The sequence below is a fragment of the Agelaius phoeniceus genome, chromosome 5, assembly GCF_051311805.1.
Source record: "Agelaius phoeniceus isolate bAgePho1 chromosome 5, bAgePho1.hap1, whole genome shotgun sequence".
In the NCBI taxonomy this organism is placed as follows: domain Eukaryota; kingdom Metazoa; phylum Chordata; class Aves; order Passeriformes; family Icteridae; genus Agelaius; species Agelaius phoeniceus.
Genome location: NC_135269.1, coordinates 13,684,595 through 13,707,984, shown reverse-complemented (window position 1 = coordinate 13,707,984; position 23,390 = coordinate 13,684,595). Strand labels below are relative to the sequence as shown.

Here is a 23,390-nt window from a genome sequence, read left to right as displayed (position 1 = left end):
GGACACTACCTACAGGTGAACAGTATCATGAATCTGAATTTATACCTAAATAGGCAGCAAAGCACAAAAATGAGCCTTTAAATAATGCTACTCTGATGTAAGAAGCAAGTCCAAGCAAAATGAGAAATTTATAGCAGAGGATGAGGGAGGAAGAGAGGAGAATTGCTCCTTCATACATACTGTTATTCTGACTACTTATCAGAAAAAAATTATTCAATCAAGTTTTTAGAGGCAGGATGCTCTAAAAAGCATCCCCAGAGTGCTTCTTCTAAAGACAGTTAAAAGATTCCTGTTACCTTTTCCAGTCTATCTCTTTTCTAATTAATGGATTGTAATATGTAATACATAGTCTCAAGATCAGGTCTCAATGTACAAATTGTGACAACCTACCTCTGCAAAAAAAACCCCATGCAAATAATTTCATATTCTAAAGTAGGCACCAATAATAAGATGCAATCCAAGATGGATCAAAACAAGTTTTAATATGTAAATTGAGAAGCTCACAAACAAACAAACTCTAAAATAATGAACTTGCACTTTGCACATCACCTTATTTACCCATTCTATTTCTGGATATCAGTTATCTGCCAGCAATTTCCTGAAGTAAACTAATGATTGATTCACTTCTAGCCCAATTTTTGGAACAGATACCAGAACAAAGACTTCATCAAGAAGCTGCAGTTGAGCAAAAATAGTTTCCTCAGGAACAAGCAAACCAAACTACAAAGAGTGAGAGTGGGGGGATACCAAAGAATGTGCTACTCAAGTATTCTGTATGTAAATTCCCTTGAGGCAATGGTGGGAGTCAACTTGCTTCTCAACTTGCAGTCATTTATCAGTGAACCTAGGACTGCCAACCAGCAGCAAAGAGGTTTTCTGTATTTGGCTAGTTTTTCCCAAGATGGCAAGAATTAGTTGTGTGCTTGGTGAAAAGAACAAGCATGAATCAACACCATATCAATTAACCTGTTCAGTATAAGGCTTAGAACGTTTGCTTACCATGTAATTTGTAACATGCTGTTAATCTGGGCTGCATGTACTGAGAATTCCTGGCAATCTTAGCAATTATCTCAGGACTACCAGAAATAGGTTTATTAGTACTTAAGGAAATGTCTATTATTTGGTTATTCTGGCAATTTTACCCAGCAAAGGTTTTCCTCATGTAAATGAACAATTTACTACACTTGACTGCCTGGCAATGGGGAAGATGAAGAGGAAAGATTTTTGGCCGACAAAGCAAGACAGAATTGCAGGAGAATTTGAGGTAGAAAGGGAACTCTTTAGGTCATCTGATCCAAGCTCATCTTCAAGCAGAATGCCCAAGACCATGTCCAGATGGTTTGAGTATCTCCAGGGATGGAGAGTCCACAGCCTCCCTAAGGCTGTGCCAGCGCTCAGTCACCCTCACAGTAAAAAACGTTTCCTGATGTTCAGAAGGCACGCCCTGTATTTCATTTTGTGTCCACTGCCTCTGGTCCTGCCACCAAGCACTGCTGAAGACAGCCTGGCTCCATTTTCCATTTGCCCATCATCTTTGTGGCCCTTCACTGGACACTCTAGCCAGCACAGCTCTTCCCTCCAGTACAGCCACATTTATCTTGTACTGGGGAGCCCTACACTGGACACAGCACTGCAGGTGAGGCCTCAGTGCCAAGAAGGAGCCCCTGCCACATGAGTTTCCGAATATTTTTTTTTCAATATCAATAATGAGTAACTTCCCTGCTCATATTATTTTCTATTTTGTGTCCATAACCAGAACTTTGCTTCTCTCTTCTCTTACAGTAAAGATACCAAAAAACAAATGTAACACCACCAGCAATATGCACAATGGAAGCATGTAATTTTGGACATGATGGCAAGAGAACCAAATAGCCTCCAACAAGGGCAGAGATCTTCCTCCAAAGTTATATCACAAAAAGTGGAACCCAACTAATTTAGGCTGCCAAGCAAAATTGTGGGTGCCCCATACCTGACAATGTTCAAGGCCCGGTCGGACAGGGCTTTAAGTAACCTGGTCTAGTGGAAGGTTCCCTGTCATGGACAGGGAACTTGAAGCAAGATGATCTTTAAGGTCCCTTCCAACCCAAACCATTCTGTGATTCTAAGACTGATGAAAAAATTTTAAACTTGCTGCCAGCTACCAGTCTACAATAAAAATATCTCCACCTGAAGAAGATGAAATTACAGTCTAACAGAAGATAAAATTCCTCAGAGGAACGAAAAACATTGTCCTGAATTACCTAATATGTATCTGTGCAGGAAACCAAGAGCCTTGACATAAGTGAACCCTACAGGCAAACTTAATATTGATTCTATAATCTTAGAAAAGCTCCTCATACATTTAAAAGTACACTGAAGGGAGAAGGAAATTAATCAAAGTCAGCCATAGCAACAAATAATTACTTGTTGCTCATAGAAATGGAAAAGCTAATATGTGTGCCATATTCATCAAGTCTTCTGACAAGATGAGAACTTTCACAAATCTAGTATTGACTAGCATATTCTAGGCCAAAAACACATATTCTAGCACAAGAACACATATGCCATAACAAATTTCCAAGCTTCACAATTTCCTTTTAAGTGGCAATTTGTACTGCTATTTACTTAGAGCAAATTTACCTTCTGGCTTCCCGCATCTGTGAATATACCAAGACAGAGCTTTTGTGACCCAGAGCAATCCTAAAGTATCTGGCTTGAGAATGAACCCCTGTGCAGGCACACTGCATCCTACTACACAAGATCAGTTGCTACTTCAATTGAATTGAAGGAACTCAAGTTTTTTCCTCACTGGAACCCAGAACAAGTGACCTCACATGACTCAGAAAAGCTTGCTGCTGCCCAGCACAGCACCCACAGCTTTTGCCTCACAAAAAAATCCACCATCCCTGTTGCCTTTTCACAGCCAGCAGAGCCAGCAACTTCAGCCCATCTTTCCTCCTTGCAGACTTGCTCGTTCAGACAACTCAGCTTGGTTTGTGTGACGAGCACAGCCCAGCCTTGCAGACCTTGAGCCAAGACAGAGCCCCATCTTGGCTGTGCAGAACACCCTGGAACGCTAAGTTCATCAGAATTACATCTCTGGAGTTCAGCAGCACTCACAGATACATATGTTTCTTTAAAGTGTCCAAATAAAACCCAAATGTGCAAAAATGGCCCAGCAAGGGTCTCACTGCCCATAAGCACATACATTCCAAGACAACACCAAAGAACTGCCTAACAACAGAGACACCAACACCATGGCATATGGAATCCTTTTATCAATCAGTTCCAGACCAAAGAGCTTGTTCCTACACCACAAAATAAACCCAAGTTTTTAAAGATTAAAGTAATCCCTTTATCCACTTTTTATTCACAATTTTTTAGAAGTAAAAGAAAACTGCCTGAAAGTTATTAAGAAAGAACAGACATATTTTTTTCTTATTCTTATGAGCACTCCACTATGTTTATGAAACCCACACCTGTAGGAAAACATAAAACCACAATTGTCAAGTATCTTACAGAAATACAAAAACTGATGCCAGCCAGCCTCAGAGACAGTTGCTGGAAATGTAAATGCATTTTGAAGTAAACCTGCAGTGCATCCAGTACTGCCCACATGCAAGTCTGGTCTCTTTCCAGAGGAAACAGAATGGGGATTTGAGACACTGTTTAAACTGTAGTTCCATGAAAAAGTAATGAATCCTTTACAGCTTGGATAACCATATCATTTTTCCAAAAAAAGCATCAAATAAATGTTTCTGGCCTATCTTGTAGCATTAGGTTAAGGTTATTCTCTATCACAAGAGATTAGATTTGATTCTCCTTTTAGTGCTGCTGACACAAGGAAGCTGACGCAGGCTAACATAGACACAGGCAGCCAGACAACTGGAAATATTCCAGATATACTGGAATATATCAACTTGAATCTGCCTATTGGGGATAATTGTGCATTAATTTTGCAAATAAGCACTCCCTTACAATGCAATAAAGACGATGACCTATTTCAAGCCAGAGGCAAGTCAGATACAGTAGAAGCCTAAATCCATTCTATTCAGGGAACACTATGGCTGCACAGACCACAGAGGATGTTGAGTTGGAAGGTACCCACAAGGACCATCGAGTCCAACTCCCAGCCCTGCATAGGATCATCCCTAGGAGTCACACCAGGAGCCTGTTCCAGTGGCCCCCAGGGAAGGAATTACAGCACCAAGCCTGAAAGAGAGCTCAAGAAGCCTGTGGACAATAATTTCAGGTACACACAAGGTTAAGCCACAAAGTTATTTTCACATCCTTCGCTGCTTGTCAAAATGTGCAGTGCCCGAGACATCACAAAGCAAACCTATCTTCATACTTTCTGCACCTGGCATCACTACTCAAATCCTGCAGAGCATCCCAACTCTAAGCTGTATGATTTATACTTGATAGAAGACACTGAAAGTTCAAATCTATTCTGTAAAAAAAAAACTGCATTATTTGTCCAGGACCAGTATATCCTGCATTTGGATTATCACACTTGGTGATGACAGAGAATACTCTCATAGAACTAACAGTGTAATTAAATAATAAAACAATCAAGAATTTAAGTATTTCATTTGGAAACTGCTTTATAAAAAGGACAAAATCATCAATACCTATCTAATACTATTCCAATCAGTCCTTTCAGTTTTCTTTCTTACACCATCAATTCAATTGTTTGGTCCCCTGAGCAAGGATCCACTTTGTCAGAAAACACTATAGAAAGCTGTCATGTATGAGATTGCCTTTAGCTGGACTAACAGATCAACTAACTTGAAATTTGGATGCTTGGGTGAAAGACAGGCAAGAGGACATAGGAATGGGGTTAATACCAGGGCAGCCCACAAAACCATTTGTATAATATGATGCAGAATATGTGGGTTTGAGTTTCTATGCTGACAATCACTGTTGCCTCTTTCTTGCCCTTTGGTACCTCCTTCAGGTACTTTCCCCCCTCACTCATCTCAGTCCCAGTCCTCTTCTTAACTCTTCCTAAGCTTGCTCCTCATTTCCTGCAGGCATGTGCTGGAACAAGCACAGACAGTGGGAGGGAGAGTCCCTGCCTTCTTCCAATACTCCAGGCTAAAGCTCCTCTCCATTTCTCTGTGGAAGCTTCTCGCAAGTTCTGCATTCCCTGTGTTCATTTTCCCACTTTTCCTACTCTCCTGGCTCTTCATGCTTACATTTCCAACAGTGCAGTTAAAGTTCATATTAAACAAACGTGATAAATACCAACAGCTGAAAAACTTCACTGAATTGAAAACCAGTCTGCAATGGCTTTCACATGAGAGTTTCTGCAAGTGACATGAAGGTCAACATCAAGCTTGCCTTTCCTAGTTCATATTGCTCAACTTTTTTTAATCTCAACAAATCATTTTTATAATTTTTATTTATAGGTCCTTTAAAATGTCTGAGATAGCCAACAATGGAACACTGTCGAAGTCTGTATGTAGGCAGTTCAAAATGAGTCAGTAAAATTTACAGCCTCAGACTAATAAATAAGTTACAGACAACAATATCTACAGAAGAACCTGTAGCCAAGAGAAAAAAGACCTGTAATCTCTTTTTCCACAAGAGCCTATGAATGTATCTTTCTAGACTCATGACAAATGGCCTTAGGGAAGATGTACAAGACTACACTTAGGAAGGAAAATCCTCAAGATGAGGTGCAGCATTTTCAGTACCACCCTCTCTGACAACTAGGATCATAACTAGGTCAATTAATACAGTAATGTGATCAGCGAGCATCTGCTGTAAGCACAGCAGTTAATGAAATATTAAAAAGGCTTCAAGATGAAAATCTATTTTCCATTTAACAGGTAGCAATTTTTATGAAGGAAAGACTAACTTGTAACTAGCAGTGCAGGTTCCAGCTGCATCTGACACTGCTCCTCTTGAACAAAACCATCTCAAACAAAACCAAACATCCAACAACCTCCACCCTTCTCCAAAAAACTAGGCAACATCTGACTAAGTTAACACTCAAGTATCAAAGTACCATCTTTAAAGAATTCACAGCAGAAACTATCCCTCATTTCTTGCAAACCATCCATTGCAACAGAGTAATCTATATCTTTTGCTTTCATTAGTTCTAAACACAAACTAAATTGCTCATCATTCAGCTGTACTCTTAAAGCCAAATAAACAGTGTTTCAGTCTGACAGGCCTTTGCCCCTTAAGTTGCCTCCTCTTTAACGAGGGAATTCAGACTTCAAATGCCCCTTACATCTTACAAGTGTTTAAAAATTTATTTTAAAATAAATTCAAAAACTGTAAAGGATAAAGCTCAGAGAAGTCTATTCTCATACCACAACCAAGCAGCTCCTCTGTAAGAATGAAGCCACCCAAGAGCCTTAGGCACTCACTGACTGCTTTGCAGCTCACACCAGCCAAGATGGCGGCTGCAATTATCACATTGTCCTTGGCTATTTACCCCTGCTCTCTTCCTTACTCTTTCTCCATAACTTAAACCTTTGGCTGAACCCTTTCAGTATGCTAAACAAGTGAAAAATTGTTCTTTTTGTCAAGGTTAGCTTTCTGCCAGTCTACTGTACTTAAAACAGCTTGGCAAAGGACCCAGTGATCATCTCAGCTCGTGAAAAAGTCACCTTTCCCCTCTATAGCGCACACTTAGATGGATTCAGGCTACCATGAAGCAGCAACCTTTCTGTTTAGGTTTCAATTCTCTTTCATTCTCCCACTTTTTCCATCCCCTGCCATCTTTACTGCTTGCTGCTAAGTAGAATTTGCCTCCAAGCACTATAAAAAGGAAAGTTAACAAATGTTCTCTACCACAGTAGAACAGCAGTGTGTGGAAAAATAAGAGCTGCCTGTATCCCTCATTTAAATCATTAACCACCAGTTGCACAGCTAAATCCTTAATTCCATATTTTTCATGGCTTTTGTATTGCAGTACTACTAGTCCCTCTTATTCACTTTGATACTAATTCAGTAGTCACGAGGATCATGCACAGACCGAGCTCAGGAACAATTCACTGTATTACATTCATGAATTCAACAACTTCTCCCTACACACTAACAGGTTTAAATCAAAAAAGAAAATAAAAGAGGAAATAAACTATCTAGATTTTCTAACCCACTTAAGAATGCAATTTTGCTTTAGCCAGGTAACTACCAGAGAATCTCAATAACACTAAATCCATATATCAGTGACATTTAAGAAAGATTATATGAAGACACTAGACTATTTCTCTGCACACCTAAAGCTGAAAAGTCACATTTGTAATGGAAAGCAAGCAACCAGCCAGGTAATTACAATAATTGCCTATAAGAAGCAAACACTCGTCCAGTAGAGCTCTTACCAGCTTTGGTCACATTAATTAAAATGACAAAACAAATAAACTCAGTTTCAGCTGAACTACAGAACTTAATTCTTCTCTCTCCTTGCCAGAGTACACAATTAATTACACTAGGCAGAAAAGATAATCAGCACCTATTTAAAAGTTCATATTATCAATCCATAAAATAATTTGTTATAAACTTTGCAATATTCCACCATTAAACTGTTTCTCCATAGTAATTATTGTGCACGGTTTCCTACCAACTGATTAGAAAATGTAAAAGACAGCTGGAATTTTTGGATGAGTACAAATATACTCTGCTTGTTTAGAAATATTTGTGATCCAATAAAGAAGTTAAGGTATCCTATTTTTATCACAAACAGATCTCAAAAGCTGAAATAGAGCAAATGTACTTTTTTCTTATTTTTAAAACACAAGTAATGTGCTCCTAGTCAAAGGAAATAGTCAAATAGGAACTGCCACAGAAACCACATTCTCCTAAACAGCATTCTATGTTCTACTCAGCAGACCACCCTGCCTTAGCAACCCCAGTACCACCTTGGAAAATGAAATTATTTAAAAGGCAGAACTGGCTCCTTGCCATACACTGTAGAATTAGGAAAGTAAAAAAAATGAAAAAATTACACTAACTACTTAACCTAGAATCTGGAAAAAGTTACATCAATTCTCAATGATTTACATAGGCTTAAAAATGTCTCAAGAGACAGTACAAACTGTATTCTGGAAGAATTATAGAATGCTTAAAGAAATCTTTTCTGAAAGCTACCTCAGATGATACTAAAGACTCACATTTAAATCTACATTATTAAACCTATTATAGAGAATGTTTGACCTATTAAGTTTAATGAATAAATTTTCAAAACCAGATCAAAGACTAAGGCACCAATATAGAACCATCCAGTTCTAAACACTGAGATACTATCAACTTAGTTATAATAATGTATTTTATTTCAGGTTGATTTTATAGTGCTTTTTCAAACATCATCAGTGAATACCTTGTACTAGAGAGAGAAAGCTAGACACACTATTCTGACTCCAGAAATGTCTACCTTCAAAACAAACCCTTTATCTGAGATGAAAAGGAGAAAAAAAATTTAGTTGCCATGTCTGTGCCCCAAGTGTCAGACAATGTTGCCTGAACACAATGTAACTGCATTTGGAGAGTTTTATTACTTACCACTGCATTTAACAACAGCTTTACTAATAATGATACTGTTTAAGAGGCCTCACTATGTAACAAAGCAAGACATTAGAGCCTGTATCCCCCTTTCTAGGGTCAAAAAACCAAAAAAATTCCTAGCCACTTAGTTATGCAACACATTTGTAAACTAAGTTCACTCCTTCAATAACAGTCTTTTCTGCTTGTCTCCCAAAGAAAGATTTTAAACCAAGTTGGTTTCATGTAGAAATTGAATTGCCCCTTCATGCTAAGCTTTGTGCAGGTATACTGGGAGAACTCACAAAAATATTTCACTTGATCAGTACCTCAAAAAAATAAAAGCGCCCTTCAGTGCTCCAAACTCATATGATCTCCTGAATTTAATACTGATAGTGTGGAAAATTCCTTTGATACTGAGCACTATATCTGGCACTGCACAACAAGCTCCATTCTGAAGAGAAATTCTGTTTTCTGATTTTAAATGCTCATGTTGGTTGGGGAGTGTCATGGTGGGATGATATCTGACAGCACTGCTCCCTCAAAACTCGTGCCTGAACTGGCAGCACCTTCAGTCAAAGAGAAGGGTTACAAATTAGACTTTTGCCTGTTTTACTTTTTTTTTTGCTAGGGTCCACATCCCTAAAATTTAATTAGAAACAGAATAAAGAAAGACACTGTTGCTGCTCCTCCAAAACTCACAAAGGCTAAAAAGGTGCAACAAACCAAACACCTGCAGCAAGGGGCTTAAGCAGGAGGAAAAAAAAAAGAAAAGGCATGTAAGTCTGCATCGACCAGCCCTCTTTAGCACTGGCCACAGAAGGGAGAGTCAGTTGAATGAATACATATTTCAATGTCTTGCAAAGAAGCTGTGCACAGGAGGGAGGATTGGGAAGATTCCACTGTACGCCCCAAAAGCTCAAGAGCAAGTGGAATAAAAAAGCTGAAGCAAGAGAACCCGTGTATTGCATGCTGACTTCTGTATCCTGCACTAGCTGTGAGAAAGTAGCTGTGTTCACACACAGATGTGTGAACAGTTGAAAATGATGAAAACCATCTCACACCTCACAAAACGAAATACTGTACCCAGAACTCTCACGTGGTCAAGGCTGCTGGAAACGTACACTTGCTACACAAGAAGCTCACAGACACCTTCACATCCCTGGCAGAGCTATGGCATGCAATCCTATTTCTGTAAAAGGCATGCTCAGAAGGGCTCCAGAGAGACCAAGGAAGATTCTTACAACCTGGGAGGGGGAGCTCAAGACCTTAAAGTCTGAGGTATCAGGACCTAAGCCTGACAAGTCCAGCTAAGGAAGTCTCTGAGCACAACTTCTCATTCAAATATATAAAATTTAGGCTCCAATGGAGTTTTATGGGACAAAGATTATTTATAATAACCAAACAGAAAAGGGGACACACACACACCCCCCATACTACTACCACTACTCCCCCTAACCACATTCCTTTAGTGTCTCACTTCGTTTTAGAACTCATTGGGTGCTCTTCATGTTGAGGAGGTTCCACTCACTGAGTTTGCAGAAAACTACTGCAGCAAAAGCAGTGCTGATTTCCTTCAGTGCCAGTGAGTGGAGCCAATTCAGGACAGGCCCTGTGTGGCACCAAGGGGGCACAAGGGAGTAGGTCTGGCTGAGAGGGGTGACCTGGGCACAGCAAAGGGCAAACCCTGCAGCTCTGGGTGCCAGCGCACCATTTGATTGACTGAGCTCAAACTGCAGGGACAGGGAGCAGCAGACACCACAGAGACTACAATTATGACAGGCATTTCTGATACATTGTACATTTCACCACCCTTCAGAAGCCAGTGGTTCAAACTGAAAATAAAACTTGCACTTGGCCCAAACTGTGTTTCAGAAAACCCCCTCCATTAAACCTGAAACACTTTCCTTGCAAGGCTAGACTGCAAGAGAATTAGTAATTCCATGATCAATCAAAACCTTCTTTTGTTTCCCTTGTAAGTACAAATAAAATTAGATATCTTTCTAAATCAAATTCCCTCCAAAATATTTCATGCATTCAAATTTTTGACAGACATAATGATTAATTAAAGTGAACTACAGATTTGTTACAAAGTGGAATATTACAGCCTTAAGAAAACTTAGGGGTTATCAGTTTATGTTAAAAAGATAGCTGCCATCAAAAGATATCTGCATTAAAAAAAAACAACCAACCAAAGAAAAAACAGAGCCAAAACCCAAAATGCATTTGGTCTACAGTATTTTTAACTTCATGCAACAAAAGAGTTGCCGCTCCTGGCTAAACAAGTGTCAAGAAGGGTATTATTAGAACAGCTTTAAAAATAAGCGGTCTTTGAGTTTAACAACTACAACAAAATATAAATGGGAATTAAGAAGCAAGACTGTAAGTCAGGAAAAAAAAAAATCAGTACTAAACATTTTGTTCCCAACCAGTTTGTGGATATCCACAGAGATAAGAAACAAGCTTCCCAAGACATCACAACTTTCCAGAAGGAGCCACCACACTATTAAGCAAGTTTTGTGTAATCAAACAAGCTACCACAGGACAGAGCTGGTAATCCTATTCCCTTTTGGGAAAAACACCTTAAGTAGAAATCTCTACTATCCCCAGTAAACCTAAGTATTTCAAGGTTGTGTTCTAATGTTCGATCCACCTTGCCAGAAATAAATCATAAAAACCCTAAGGAAAAAAAAAGATGAGAGGTTACCAAAGTAATTGTCTTTTTTTTACACCTGGATCAACTTTCCCCCATCACTCCTGATGTATGTTTGCCTGTTGAGGTGACAGTCTATTAATGAACAGTCTATTAATGAGCTTATAAATAAGTTCAGAATGTCTATTTTCATCCTTCACTATTCCTAGCCATAAAGAACAACATCTCATGGTAACATGGAACCATCTCCTCTGCTACCACATAAACTCACTACTTCTGGCAGTAACCACCACAAGCCTGGCAAACGAGTTATTTGCATTCTTCTTTGCATCAGATTTGACAATTTCCATGTCTTTTTTCAACAACTTCAGATTTGACTGAGTCTTTCTTCAAAGCTCTGACCTTCCAGACTTTATATCACTGCTAGTATTCTGCTCTAGACTCCCCTCAGCCAGACCATGCATTTCTCAAAGCTGTGACCCAAAGTCAGACAGTATTAACCATGGCCTTCCCCATGCTATGTAAAAGAAACAATTATTTCACTTATCTTTTGAGATATACTACTGCAGAATAATAGCTACAAGATGCTTCACATCCAGCTCCACTTTAACTTGTCCTCACAATTAAATAGGATGTCATTCACTAAATATGAAGTTACTTCACTCACTGAATACTAATGCACAGAAACGTAATTGAGATTGAACATAAAATGTGTTCCCAAAACTACAAAAGCAACGAAGTAAAAAACCACTCATATGGTTTCAAGTTTCCAACTAAGTAGCATGCTTAATAGTAAACTCTTTAGAGAAACAGATACTCTAATACCCAGCACTATAGGTTCCTTAAATGTTACTGTAACAAAATCAACCCCACTTTTACTTCATGTACCTACATTACATTAGGAGAACCCATCACTTCATATTGTGAGGTTAGAGGTGCCTTTTCATTCTATCTTCATTTTATATATCTTTTCATCCATTCTCCATTTTACTCTTAAATCTGTTTCATAGGATTAAGGTTTCTAAATTTATAACTAATATTCATGCAGGATAAACTCCAGCATTGCTGCCTAGAAAACAACCACCCAGCAGCTCAGGCCCTCACTTCACAGCCTTCAGAGTAATTTTTGTCTTACAAAGAGCAGTTTAGGGTACAAAGCTCCAAGTACAGAAAATCCCATTTGAATTATTTAATATTGGTGTAAATAATCTCTAGCAACAAGAGCAGAACCTTTCCTCCCAGCTGTCACACACTCCTTACTATATCAACAACCCTGTAATGCTCTGAAAACCTTCCATCCAAACAATCTCTTGTCCTGAGAACTCATGCTGGGGAAAAAGCCAACTTCTGTGCCTGCGGAGGCCAGCTCTCACCCGAGGCCTCCCAGCACCAGCAACCAAACAGGGAGTGGAAGAGGAACAAATTTCTTCTAAATGCACTTGCCCCTACTCTTCCCAAATCCTTCTGTCCCCAAGAAGTAGCCATTTCCTGTATCTTTTTTTATGACTGCATGGACAACTACCCAAACCAACTCTGAATTTTAATATAGGGGGAAAAAAGATTTAGCAATACTCATCATTAGAAGATTTTTAGTAACAGCACTTTAGCTACTGAAGCAACTTTTAAAGATAAAAATTCACTATTTGACTAAGAGCTGGTCATTAATTGAACAACATGGCTTAAATTTGTTTTCCAAAGCCCCAGCCCTGGAAAATTCATAAGGGACAGTGAAGTAGCTGTAACCAACACAGGGCACTCGATTACAATCTCAATGCAGAACACCTCGTTTATCAGAGGGCTCTAACATACAAGTAAGGTGTGTAAGATGACTTCAACATCTGTCACAAATTCTTGTCTGCTCCCTCTTTAAAAGCAGAAACTGAGTGCAGGACTGAAGGTCTGCCTTCTGGAAATCAGGACTGCAATTCCCTAAAGACTGTAGGAGCTGGAACCTTTTCAGGTATTGCCTTAAATAAGTAAGGTCATGCTCCTTGACAGGCTTCCACAGCAAGGTTACCTTTAAAGCCCCGGTTTACCTTGTCTTGAAACAATGAAACAAAACACTAGAACATGTACTTACATTACAGCCATGAGTCAGTTACAAGCTCTTCAGTATTTCTCTGACTTATGTCACTTTGAACTTGCCTTACACTTTAGGTTGGCTTGTTTTAGTATTAAGGATAGTTTCCATTTTAACTGTGTCAGCAATTTTTTGGGGTTGAACTTCATTAAGGTACAGGTTCAGGTGAAGTAATAGGTGCACTTATACAGTAAACAAAACATAATTACCTACAACTCGAGGAAGAACTAGTTAACTACAGAACAAAACCACATCAGAAAATAAAAACTCTACAACAACCAGCTCTGCCTTGAGACCCATGTGTTTCAGTATCTCCAATATAGAAGAAGTTTGTTTTTAAATAATACAAGACTATCCCCCACACAGTTCCTAAATGCTTACACCTGTACTGACAAGCCATTAACCCTTCTGCTCAGCAGGTGTTCCTCATGCTGGACCACTTATCTCTGCCTCATCCAGGATGGAAGCAGCCACACTATGTAATTTACCATTTGGTAATGGTAAATCTAATGACTGACACAGTCTCAAGCACTTTTGAAGTTCAAGTGAGTTAAAGTAGTTTCACAAATACCCCCTTCAGTATGAAAATTGTTCTATAAAAAAATTCTTGCCTCCTGCCACTGCTTTTCCCTCTCTTCTATACTTCAGTTTAAGCAGCTCAGTTGTATTGTGTTATTGCTTCAAGGGCCACAGTATAAACCAGTAATTGGATTAATTCCATATTTTTTTAAATGACAGAAATAACTGAGAAATTCAGAAGCTTTTTAGCCTCACTTTGCTGCTAAAAGCGTGCGTTTGTTAAAGCCCACTCTTCAGGTGTTTGGGTTTCTCAACCAGCTGAGAGTTTCTCCTTACTCAGGAAAGTTCAGACTGGACTGGCATTACTCAAGGTGTTTAATCACCATGCTGGGTAGGTGTAAAATAGATGTGTACTGCTGAATTTTGCATACCTTCAGCAAGAAAGTAAGTGAGGAACTCCTTCAGAGGAGGGAATCAACCTCACATCTTGCCAACATCCATAGGGACGGACTCTTTCCCTACTTCTCCTTTCTGGCCATCCACCCAGCAGGAGCTCTAGCACTTCTCAAACTTCTCAACCCACTAATTCCACTATAATCCAGTACGCTATTAATAAATAAAATGGATAAATAAATCCCCCTCCCAATCTTTGGGGATTTGGGAATCAAACTGGACCCCTCGGAGAGCAGCTGGTCCAAGCCAGCTCATTTTCCCAGCTGGAGGCTGGACAGGAGCGGCTCCCAGGTGGGCTGGGCTCCTTGCAGGGCCACAAGGCTGCTCAGAGACGAGAGGTTTCCCACCAACCGCACAGACACTCCAGGGAAAGCTGAGCCGAAACACTCTCCAGCCGGTAAGGCTGAGAACAAAACAGCAGAGCTTGTGGCATCTGTATTTACCTCCAGAACAGACTCGAGGCATGGCATCTGGCAGGTTGGTCTGCCTTGGATGCCTACAGTGCTCGAATCTGCGAAGCACCTTGTGTTGTTGCCGCACAGTTTATTCCCCCTTCCGAAAACATTTCAGAAGCGTTCGCAACTCACACTTCAGCCCCAGCAAAACAGGTAGTACCGCTCTCTCCCCGTGGGATTGGGAAGTTAAGTAATAAGCCCCAAAAACACAGGAAGTATGTAAGAGAGACACCGAGCAGAGGCCTGACATCCTCACTGCCTGCACGGTGCCCTGTCCGTTAACATTTCCTAAGACGCTTTGTGCAAAAAACCTCCACAAAAGGCACGTCCGCAGAGCGAACCGAGCCCAGCCTCGGCTTTAAAACGCATTTCGAGTGTTTCAAAGCCACCGGGGGGAACCGATGGCAAACCCCCGCACGGCGCCTTGGCGGGACGCGGCACCCGCGGCAGCTCCGAGCGGGGCTCGCCCTCAGCCCGGCCGGGCCCCGCACCCTCCGCGCCGCGGCCCCCGCTCCCTGCCCCCGCCGGCACGGGCCGCCCCCGGCACGGCCGGGCCCGAGCCCCGGGGGCCGGCGGCCGCCGCGTGGCCTCACCTCCTCCGGGATGGCCGGGTCCCCGCTGCCGCCCCCCGCGTAGCCGGCGCCGAGCGCGGGCGGCTCGGGCTCCATGTCCCCGTTGAAGAGCGAGGCCCCCTCGGCGCTGCCGCCGCTGCTCAGCGCCGCCATCTTGGGCCGGAGCGGCGGGGCGAGGGCGGGGCCGGGGGCGGCCGCGTCCCCGCCACCGGGGCGGCCCCAGCCGCGACCCGTAGTGCGAGGGGCGGGCGGCGAGCGCGGTCCCGGCCCGCTCCCAGCGCCGCCGGCGCGTCACGGCCGGCCTCGTGACGTCACACAGAATCGCCGCGGCCACGGCGCATGGGCCCGCCTGACGTCACCGGGAAGCACCGTGACGTCACGGCGCGACCGCCCCGTCGCCCTGGGAACTCGGACGTGGGCTCGGCCCCGCCCCCTCCCCGCGCCCCGCCGCCGCAGCGCCCCCTGGCGGCCTGGGAGCGCAATGGCGGCGCCGCCCCCGCCGGGCCGGTCCCGGGAGCGGGAATGCCGGGGCAGGAAGAGCCTCGCGCACAGCCGGCTGCGGTACCGAGTTGAACACCGCTGCCGGGGACTCTGCGGGTCCTTCCCGGCAGCAGGGAAACCCGGGGTGCCGGTGGAATTCAAAGGAGAACGAAGGGGATGCAGGGCATCCCTCGGCGCACGGCAGCGCTGCGGCTCTGGGGTGAATCCTCCCCGACACGCAGCGTGCGGCAGCCACAGGCTCGCTGAACACTGCCAGGGTCACCTGCGGGCTGTGACCCCGGTGATAACTGCAATAATGGGTCCTGGGATCGATACCACAGCGTGGTTTCCCACTGACAGCCCCTCAGGCCTTGATGCCCCCGCTGTGCTGCGCTCACACAGCCGCTCCACGCCAGGGAAGGGTCGGCTCTGGCTCCGGATCTGCTCCGATGCCTGGCTCTGACACCGGGATCCCTTCTCGGGGACACCACTGCTGTCCCCCAGAGCTGCTCCCCCGTTCTGCCCCGTGCCATCGCTCCCTAGACTGGCCGAGTGTTCCCATCTCAAGTACAGCCTCGAGCTGTGTCTAATCCCTGTGTGCCACACCCATGGAAATGCTGCTTACACGCATGAAACACCTGCTAAATCAGGTGGTTTAAGCTGCTTTCCTGCTGAAAAGGTCTTAATTGTAAATTAAAAAATGGCAACTGTATTTGAGTGCATTGCAAAGATCGGCTGATGGACCAGAACAGCAGCAGCAGGACTTGAGAGAAAGGCTGTTCTAACACAGCCTGGTGTATTTAATGGTAGCCAGCTAAAATACACTAGGTTGAAAGCTGCAAGTGCAAGATCCTTATCTTTGTTTCACTTCAATTATGAACGTGTAACCACACAAGCTCTCAGTGTATATTGCTGGTGAGAGAACTGAGGTTTGTATTTCACCTTTCACACTGCAGGCCATGGCTGTGGAAAAGCACTTCAAATGCAGTTCTATACTGGCAGTGTTGCAACTGGTAAATAAATGCAACTTCAATTTAATATTTCAATGGATTTTTAATTGATTTTTTCACAGGCTATGCTTGCTAAGAGAGGAGCTGGGGTTTGCTATGGCTGGAGCCCTGCAGTGCAGTCAACAGAAAGGCTGCACAAGTATGTAAGAACCAAAGGCACAGACTAAGCAGCTGGCCAAGTTTAGAAGTTTCTCTCTAATAGCCACATTAATGAAGAGGATAATTATCAGCAAGTCCTGCTACGCAGCAGCAATGCGTAATGGTAGCGAAAAAAGGCTCACAAACTGGAAAATAACACCCATGCTAAGGACTGAACACTGGGACAAATCTCTCTGATCTCTGAAGGAAAAGGCAGCAGAGGTAATGGGAGATGGCTCTCCCAGCACATAGCCTGTTGTGGAAAAGCCAACAGAGTAATAGAGGTTAACTAACAGCATAAGGCCATTCATTTCCACGAAGTTTTTACCAAGGGATAATTAATCTCAATGTACAGAATATTGTCATCTTATTGCACGGGTTCCACACTGTTGTCTCCTATCACAGAAGTTTCATACCTTCTCAGTGTTTTCTCATGGGCATCTCCTCAGAGCACTGACTCTTTCTTCCTCACAAAGCAGCCAACTGACTCCAGTTCCCTTCTCACCCAGCCACCCCACTCTTTTATAGCACTCTTCTTCTCATTGGTTACAGCTGTGGCCTGTTAAAGTCAGGCCTGTTCCTAATCTTTGATAATTGGCCCAGCTGCAACTCCTTAGGGGTAAGATTACTTTCTACGCTGTCTTTATTTTCTTATATTCTATCCCTCTACAAAATGTAGTCAAAGCCTTTTTTAATTCCCCAAGCAATTTATGTCCAGGGCATAACCCCAGCAGTGGAATTAGTAGACTACTATCAATCTGTAACTTGTAATACCTTTCCCATTGCTTTTAGTAGTGTTGGGTCTCTTTCTTTTGAGGTTCTGATTATTTCCAGTAGATTTGCATTCTCTTTGAATTCTGCTAGACTTTCTTGTCCCATTTGATGTTCCACTGAAGAGCTGCAGTTCTGATACTGAGCAGTCATGTCCAATACTGGAACCACAGCAGAATTGCCTCCAGAAATACATGACATTAAAAAAAAAAAAAAACACCTAAGAAGTACTTTAAAAGATTTTTGTGTAGGAAAGAGACAGAAATCTACTACTCATACTATGCTTTTCTTTTGATTGGGGGAATCCACACCTAGTGACAAATGGAATTTTCTACTCCTTCACATGGTGGCTACTTGGTCTCTCTGCTTGATCCTGATGAAAGATAAATAGTTAATAACTGTAGCTATTTCTTGGTGATATGAAATGCTATCTAGTGATAATTCATATCATCAACACCTTTTACAGAGACTAGCTTTCATGATCAACATAGGTCAAAATCAAATTACAACCTAGATGTGAAAGGCAGGTTTCTGCTATCAAATCTGTGGGCCACTGGCTGGTTAACTCCTGCAATGCAGCACAGCCAGTTTATCTGGTATTGCAGCGGGTAATGCAAACTTGTAAATGTAAAAACCTGCCACCTCCCACCAAACTCCTGGTTATGCACTGGGGTTTGATCCTCCTCAGAATTTTTTAAATTAATTTGATTTGAATGAGAAAACAAATCCAGCTGCTAAAAGACCCAAGACTCTCCACCTACGTTGCCCACCACCAGAACATTTGTTTGATCTAATCAACACCTGCACTTTCAGAGAGCAATCTTTTAAGCAGTCAGTAAGAAAATGTATATGTATATATGTATGTATTTATGCAGCTGTCTCATTGTGACATTTGAACACTTCATCTCTTCTCAAAAAAAACCAACCAAACAACCAAAAGCCAAACCAAACCAACCAACCAATCAAAAAAACTCCAAAGAACAGACAACAAAAAAACCCCAAAATCCCAAATAAACAAACAACAAAAACCCAAACAAACAAACAACCCAAAAAACCCACGACAGATCACCAAAACTTTATAAGATCTTCATTAAATGCTCCAAAATGTGAATATCCAAAAGAAATATTAGATGAAACTAAATCTTGGTCTCCTTTATTATATACTCTTAAGAGAAGACAGTATCTCAAAAACCTCCAGCCTTCCACTTTCTTAAAACAATTACAAGATGTGCATATTGGTGTGATAACTGATATGATTTTTTTAAAGTGGTGGGAAAATTTGATACACCTTCAACTCAGGATGTCTGAAGTGCCCTTAAAATTTATCAAAATTTCAAAAACTGCTGAGCCTTTTCATGCACTGAAAAGACAGTATTTGTCCTGTAAATTGTAGCATTTGTGCTTGGCCCATGCACATTTGAAAGTGCTTGTTTAAATTCTCAGTAATACCAGCAGAAATACAAGTCTGGATAATTTGTAAAAAGACAGATTCTAATGACACCAGTTGTGTTCCCTGTTACCTTGGACAGAAAAGCAGAACAAAATGAAGCAGAACAAAAATTAGGCTGTTGTCCAGAGCTCAGTCATTTTTTGATTACTAGTCAGAATAATACACACCTAAGAAAATTACTTTGCTCTCCAGAAAAAGAAGGTAGGAGATCTTTTTAAGGATATAATCCAGATAATTTTTTTCTTTTGCAGCTCTTTAGCACCTATAGCAGTTTGTTATCTCTCCCACTCTAAGATATACTATACATGTTTTCATTTTTCTTGGAATTGCTGTCTGATTGATCCACTTTGAGGCAATAGAAAAAACAAGGCTGCTTTTTCCCTTTTTTTTTTTCCCTTTTCCTTTACTTTAAACTATTCCAGTACAGAGCATATGTATTGTTTCCTTTGGAACTTCCTGAGAAGTAGTTCAGGACATTTATCATTCTGTGACACTGCTAAACCTGAAACATTCATACTTTCAGTGTGAAATTAGATAATATTCAGATGGTGATTTGAATTTGCTGCTGAACACTCTTACCTGTGATTTTTTTCAGCTGATGGAGATTTCATAGCTCTTTGCCTCTGAGTTAAATACATGAGTAGAAGCAATGAGGATGGGTGCAGACTGTCAGTAAAACAGGAGTAGGGAAAACAAGGAAAAAAAATGTGAATCCACCAGATTCTTAACTCAGTTTTCATTCTACCATTAAAAGCAATGTTGACCTAACAAGCTGTATTTTATTTTATTTTATTTTATTTTATTTTATTTTATTTTATTTTATTTTATTTTATTTTATATAAAAATAATAGCCTATTCTAGATTGGGACTTTGGGGTCCACCATGTGAATGCTGCCTTGCAGTGCTCTGCTGTTCTCCCTGCTGCTTCCAGCCTTCACTCTTGTCCCTGTGGGGGAAACTGAAAAAACCTAACATTTATTTAAAAGCAGTGTAAATACCCACCTATGTGGCATTTGAGGGACCCTCAAGTGACAGCAGGAGCCCTGAAACCACTATGAAGGGAACAGAAGTGGCAGCCAGGGGAAAAGGAAGGGGAGGGATGGGGTAAAAGATGAGATGGAGGGAGAATGCAGTCCAAGTAGACACTGGAGAAAAAGATGCAGCTCTCCTAGGAAACAAGAAGCAGATGAAAACAGGGAAACAAAGGAGCAAGGAACACTGGTTTTCCTGCCTGATGTACTTTACTAAAACCAGGACCACATCTCATGTTTGCAAAGATTAGTCCAGACCCTCCTGTTCCCATAGCATCCCTGGTCACTGCTTTAACACATTCAGCTTGCTCAGGTATCTGATTTCTGAGTCCTTTGTGTTGGACAGTGATAAGCTGATCAGCTTTAAGGACTAAACAGTGTTATATGCCTCACATTATTATCCTAGTGTGAATAATCACATTTTACAACTCAAACCCATCCCATTTAGGCACAAAAACCCCCACTAATGTGATTGAGTGTGTTCCAAGAAAGGGCAGGAAAGGATACCACCTCAATCAAATAATTTTACTGTTCAGAAAATGACTGTTCCAATTATGTTCTGGTCTTAGGATTTTCCTTCATAATACCCAGAGTAGCTGAGCTTCCCCTAACCTGCTGTTATTTGAATCTCTAGCATTTCACAGACATGTTGGTGACTATCTACATCTCTGATCTAATAAAAGCTTAGATACTAACTTGCACCTTTCAGTTTCTAGCCTCTTCTCAGAGCAGAAAAAGTCCATTAGGGTTGGTATTGGCCTGAAGAAAGGTTATTTCAAGAGTTTAAAAAATCTAAATCAATAACAGGAATCCAATACAGAAACTACAGTGTTGATGTGGGAGAGTGAGAATATGGTGACATACCAGGTTTCTCAGGACAATATTCCACATTGCTGGAGTTTTAAGAGATATTGTTCTTCAGGAATAGGTCAGATAGGATGGATAACCTCTGTAAATGAATGCTTTTATTGTAATACATGCATGTTTAACATGCATGTCCTGCATGTTAAACATCGGAGTCATTTGCTGACAGAGTCAGTATCACCATTCATAATCCGTCCTTGTCTTTTAATCCTCACTGCCACCAAGACAACACAAGCCTCACACACATTTAGTCTCTCCTGTAAAAGAAAGCTGCTCACCAAGCAAGTGGGAATTAGGAGTCTCCTAACCATGTTGCTCTATCCTCATTCCTGTGAGTATGCCCTTGGCCACAGGCAAAATTTCTGGTGCAGTGGCCAATGGCCTCTCAATGCTTTTGATGCTGTGGATTGCTTGAAGCTTGCAGTTCTGCTGAAGGCTCTTGGATGTGGTTATTCCTTTTGGATATAAGGAGACCTCTTTCTCTGGAAGACACATTTGTTTTGGTAAATGAACACAAGTTTTGTTACCCCCCTCTGGGGTGTTCTACATGACTGTGCTGGATTGGGCTAGGGGAGGATTAATTTTCTTCACAGTGGCTGGTATGGGGCTGTGTTTTGGATTTGTGCTGAACACAGGGTTGATAATATAGAGATGGTTTTGTTATTGCTGAGCAGGGCTTACACAGAGCCAAGGCCTTTTCTGCTTTTTGTGAGGCTGGTGAGGAAGCTGAGGGTGACTGGGAGGTTGGGAGGAGACACAGCCAGGACAGGTGACCCCAACTGAACAAAGAGATGTTCCAGACCATATGACATCATGCTCAGTATATAAAGGTGGGGGAAAGAAGGAAGAGAGGGGAAGGAGGAAGGAGAAAGAGAAAAAAAAAGGATCACATTTGGAGTGATGGCATTTCTCTTCCCAAGTCACTGTTACATGGGATGGGGCCCTGCTCTCCTGGAGATGGCTGAGTTCCTGCCTGCCCATGGGAAGCAGTGAATTAATTCCTTGTTATTCTTTTGCTTTCTCTATTAGACTGTCTTTAGCCCAGCCCATGAGTTCTCTGCCTTTTATCCTTCCAGATCTCTCCCTGATCCCACTGGGGTGGGTGTGAGTGCGTGGCTGTGTGGGGCTCAGCTGCCAGCTCGGGTGAAACCACAACAATGACTCCAGCTTAGGTCTTAATTTCATCTGATTTTTAAGTGGTTTGTATGCCTAGTCAATACCTTACTATCTGTCCTCAGAGGGCAATAATATTTATTAATTAACTTGAAGATGCTATCAAACAACTTGAGTTTGAAAATACAGAGACAGACCACGCCATTGGCTTTATTGGTGTCAGGCAACAGAGCAGTATTTTGGCAAACATCGCAGCAAATAAGCAGAAATAAGTGCACAAGAAGAAAAATAAGGAGGCTACAGGGTTATTTTCTAGTTGCCAGTAACAATCCTGACATTCTGTAGCCTAATTCTCACTTTTCAGTTTATGCTCTTGACTTAGAAAGCATTTGTGATATTTAGAGCTCATGAACAATACTTACCTGCACATAATTTAAAAAGATGCAATGAACTTCCTGTTAACCAGCCAGGTCAATACTGAATGCAATACCCTCCTTGCTTGTTGCTCCTCTGAGCACTCTGAGCAGCAGCTTGATGCTGCCTGTTGCACAGACTCCTTTGCATGCAAGTACAGAAATTAGATATGTCTCACCTTGTCCGTAGTGGTGGCTGGTTGTAAATAAGTCACCATCACCCAGGTGCCAGCACAGTCCCTCATGGATGAGGCTCTCCTAGAGCCACTGAAGCTCTCTGCAGAAACCAATGCATGGCACCCAGAGAGCCTTACACAACTCTGATCCACACTGAATCACAGATGCTGAGCTGGAAGGAACCCACAGGGATCATTGGGTCCAGCTAGGGAGTGTCACTGGGGAAGCGCCTTTGGCGTGCACAGACACCACAGAGTCTTGCAGAGATGAGGATTTGTCTTTAAGAGACCACTATCAGCCAAAGGCTGGCATTGGCTTTACCTGTACACACAGGTAAATCCCACTGATACCAGCTGGAGATCCTCAGTATTTATGCAGCTTCTAAAGTGAGGCCACTTCTGGAGATGTTTTGACCTGGAATCACATTTTAGAGATCTGGTTTTGAAAGGTGGGAAGCAAGTGAACTCACTTTTATCCAGGCAAGACTGTAGTGGAAACAGAGGGATGTGCTGCACTCACAATTACATATTTGCAGCAACACACCACTGTGTGTGGCAGTAGGATGGCTTTTAGACTTTCTGGACCTCAGGTGCTTTTTGCTCCTAAACCCATTAAAAGCCTATTTACTGAAGCAGCCCATGAGGCAAACATCAGACACACAGAAACAACAACTGAAGTGAGAGAGACCCTCTGAACTCTATGAAATATTTACAAACAGCTTCAGGAGCCCTGGGATGAA

General features: G+C 42.0%; 1 protein-coding gene across 2 annotated transcripts in view; it reads right to left on the bottom strand.

Moving 5' to 3' along the window:
- The window catches only part of BRAF (B-Raf proto-oncogene, serine/threonine kinase), an 83,972-nt gene extending 68,426 nt beyond the window's left edge, over nucleotides 1-15,546 (bottom strand). The window contains exon 1 of one of the 2 annotated variants that reach the window (XM_054632420.2): nucleotides 15,226-15,546. In XM_054632420.2, coding sequence (XP_054488395.1) covers nucleotides 15,226-15,357 — 132 coding nt within the window. In that variant the 5' untranslated portion in view covers nucleotides 15,358-15,546. The remainder of the gene's footprint in view (nucleotides 1-15,225) is intronic. The other variant, XM_054632419.2, reaches the window with a different exon arrangement.
- Between the last annotated feature and the right edge of the window lie 7,844 nt (nucleotides 15,547-23,390).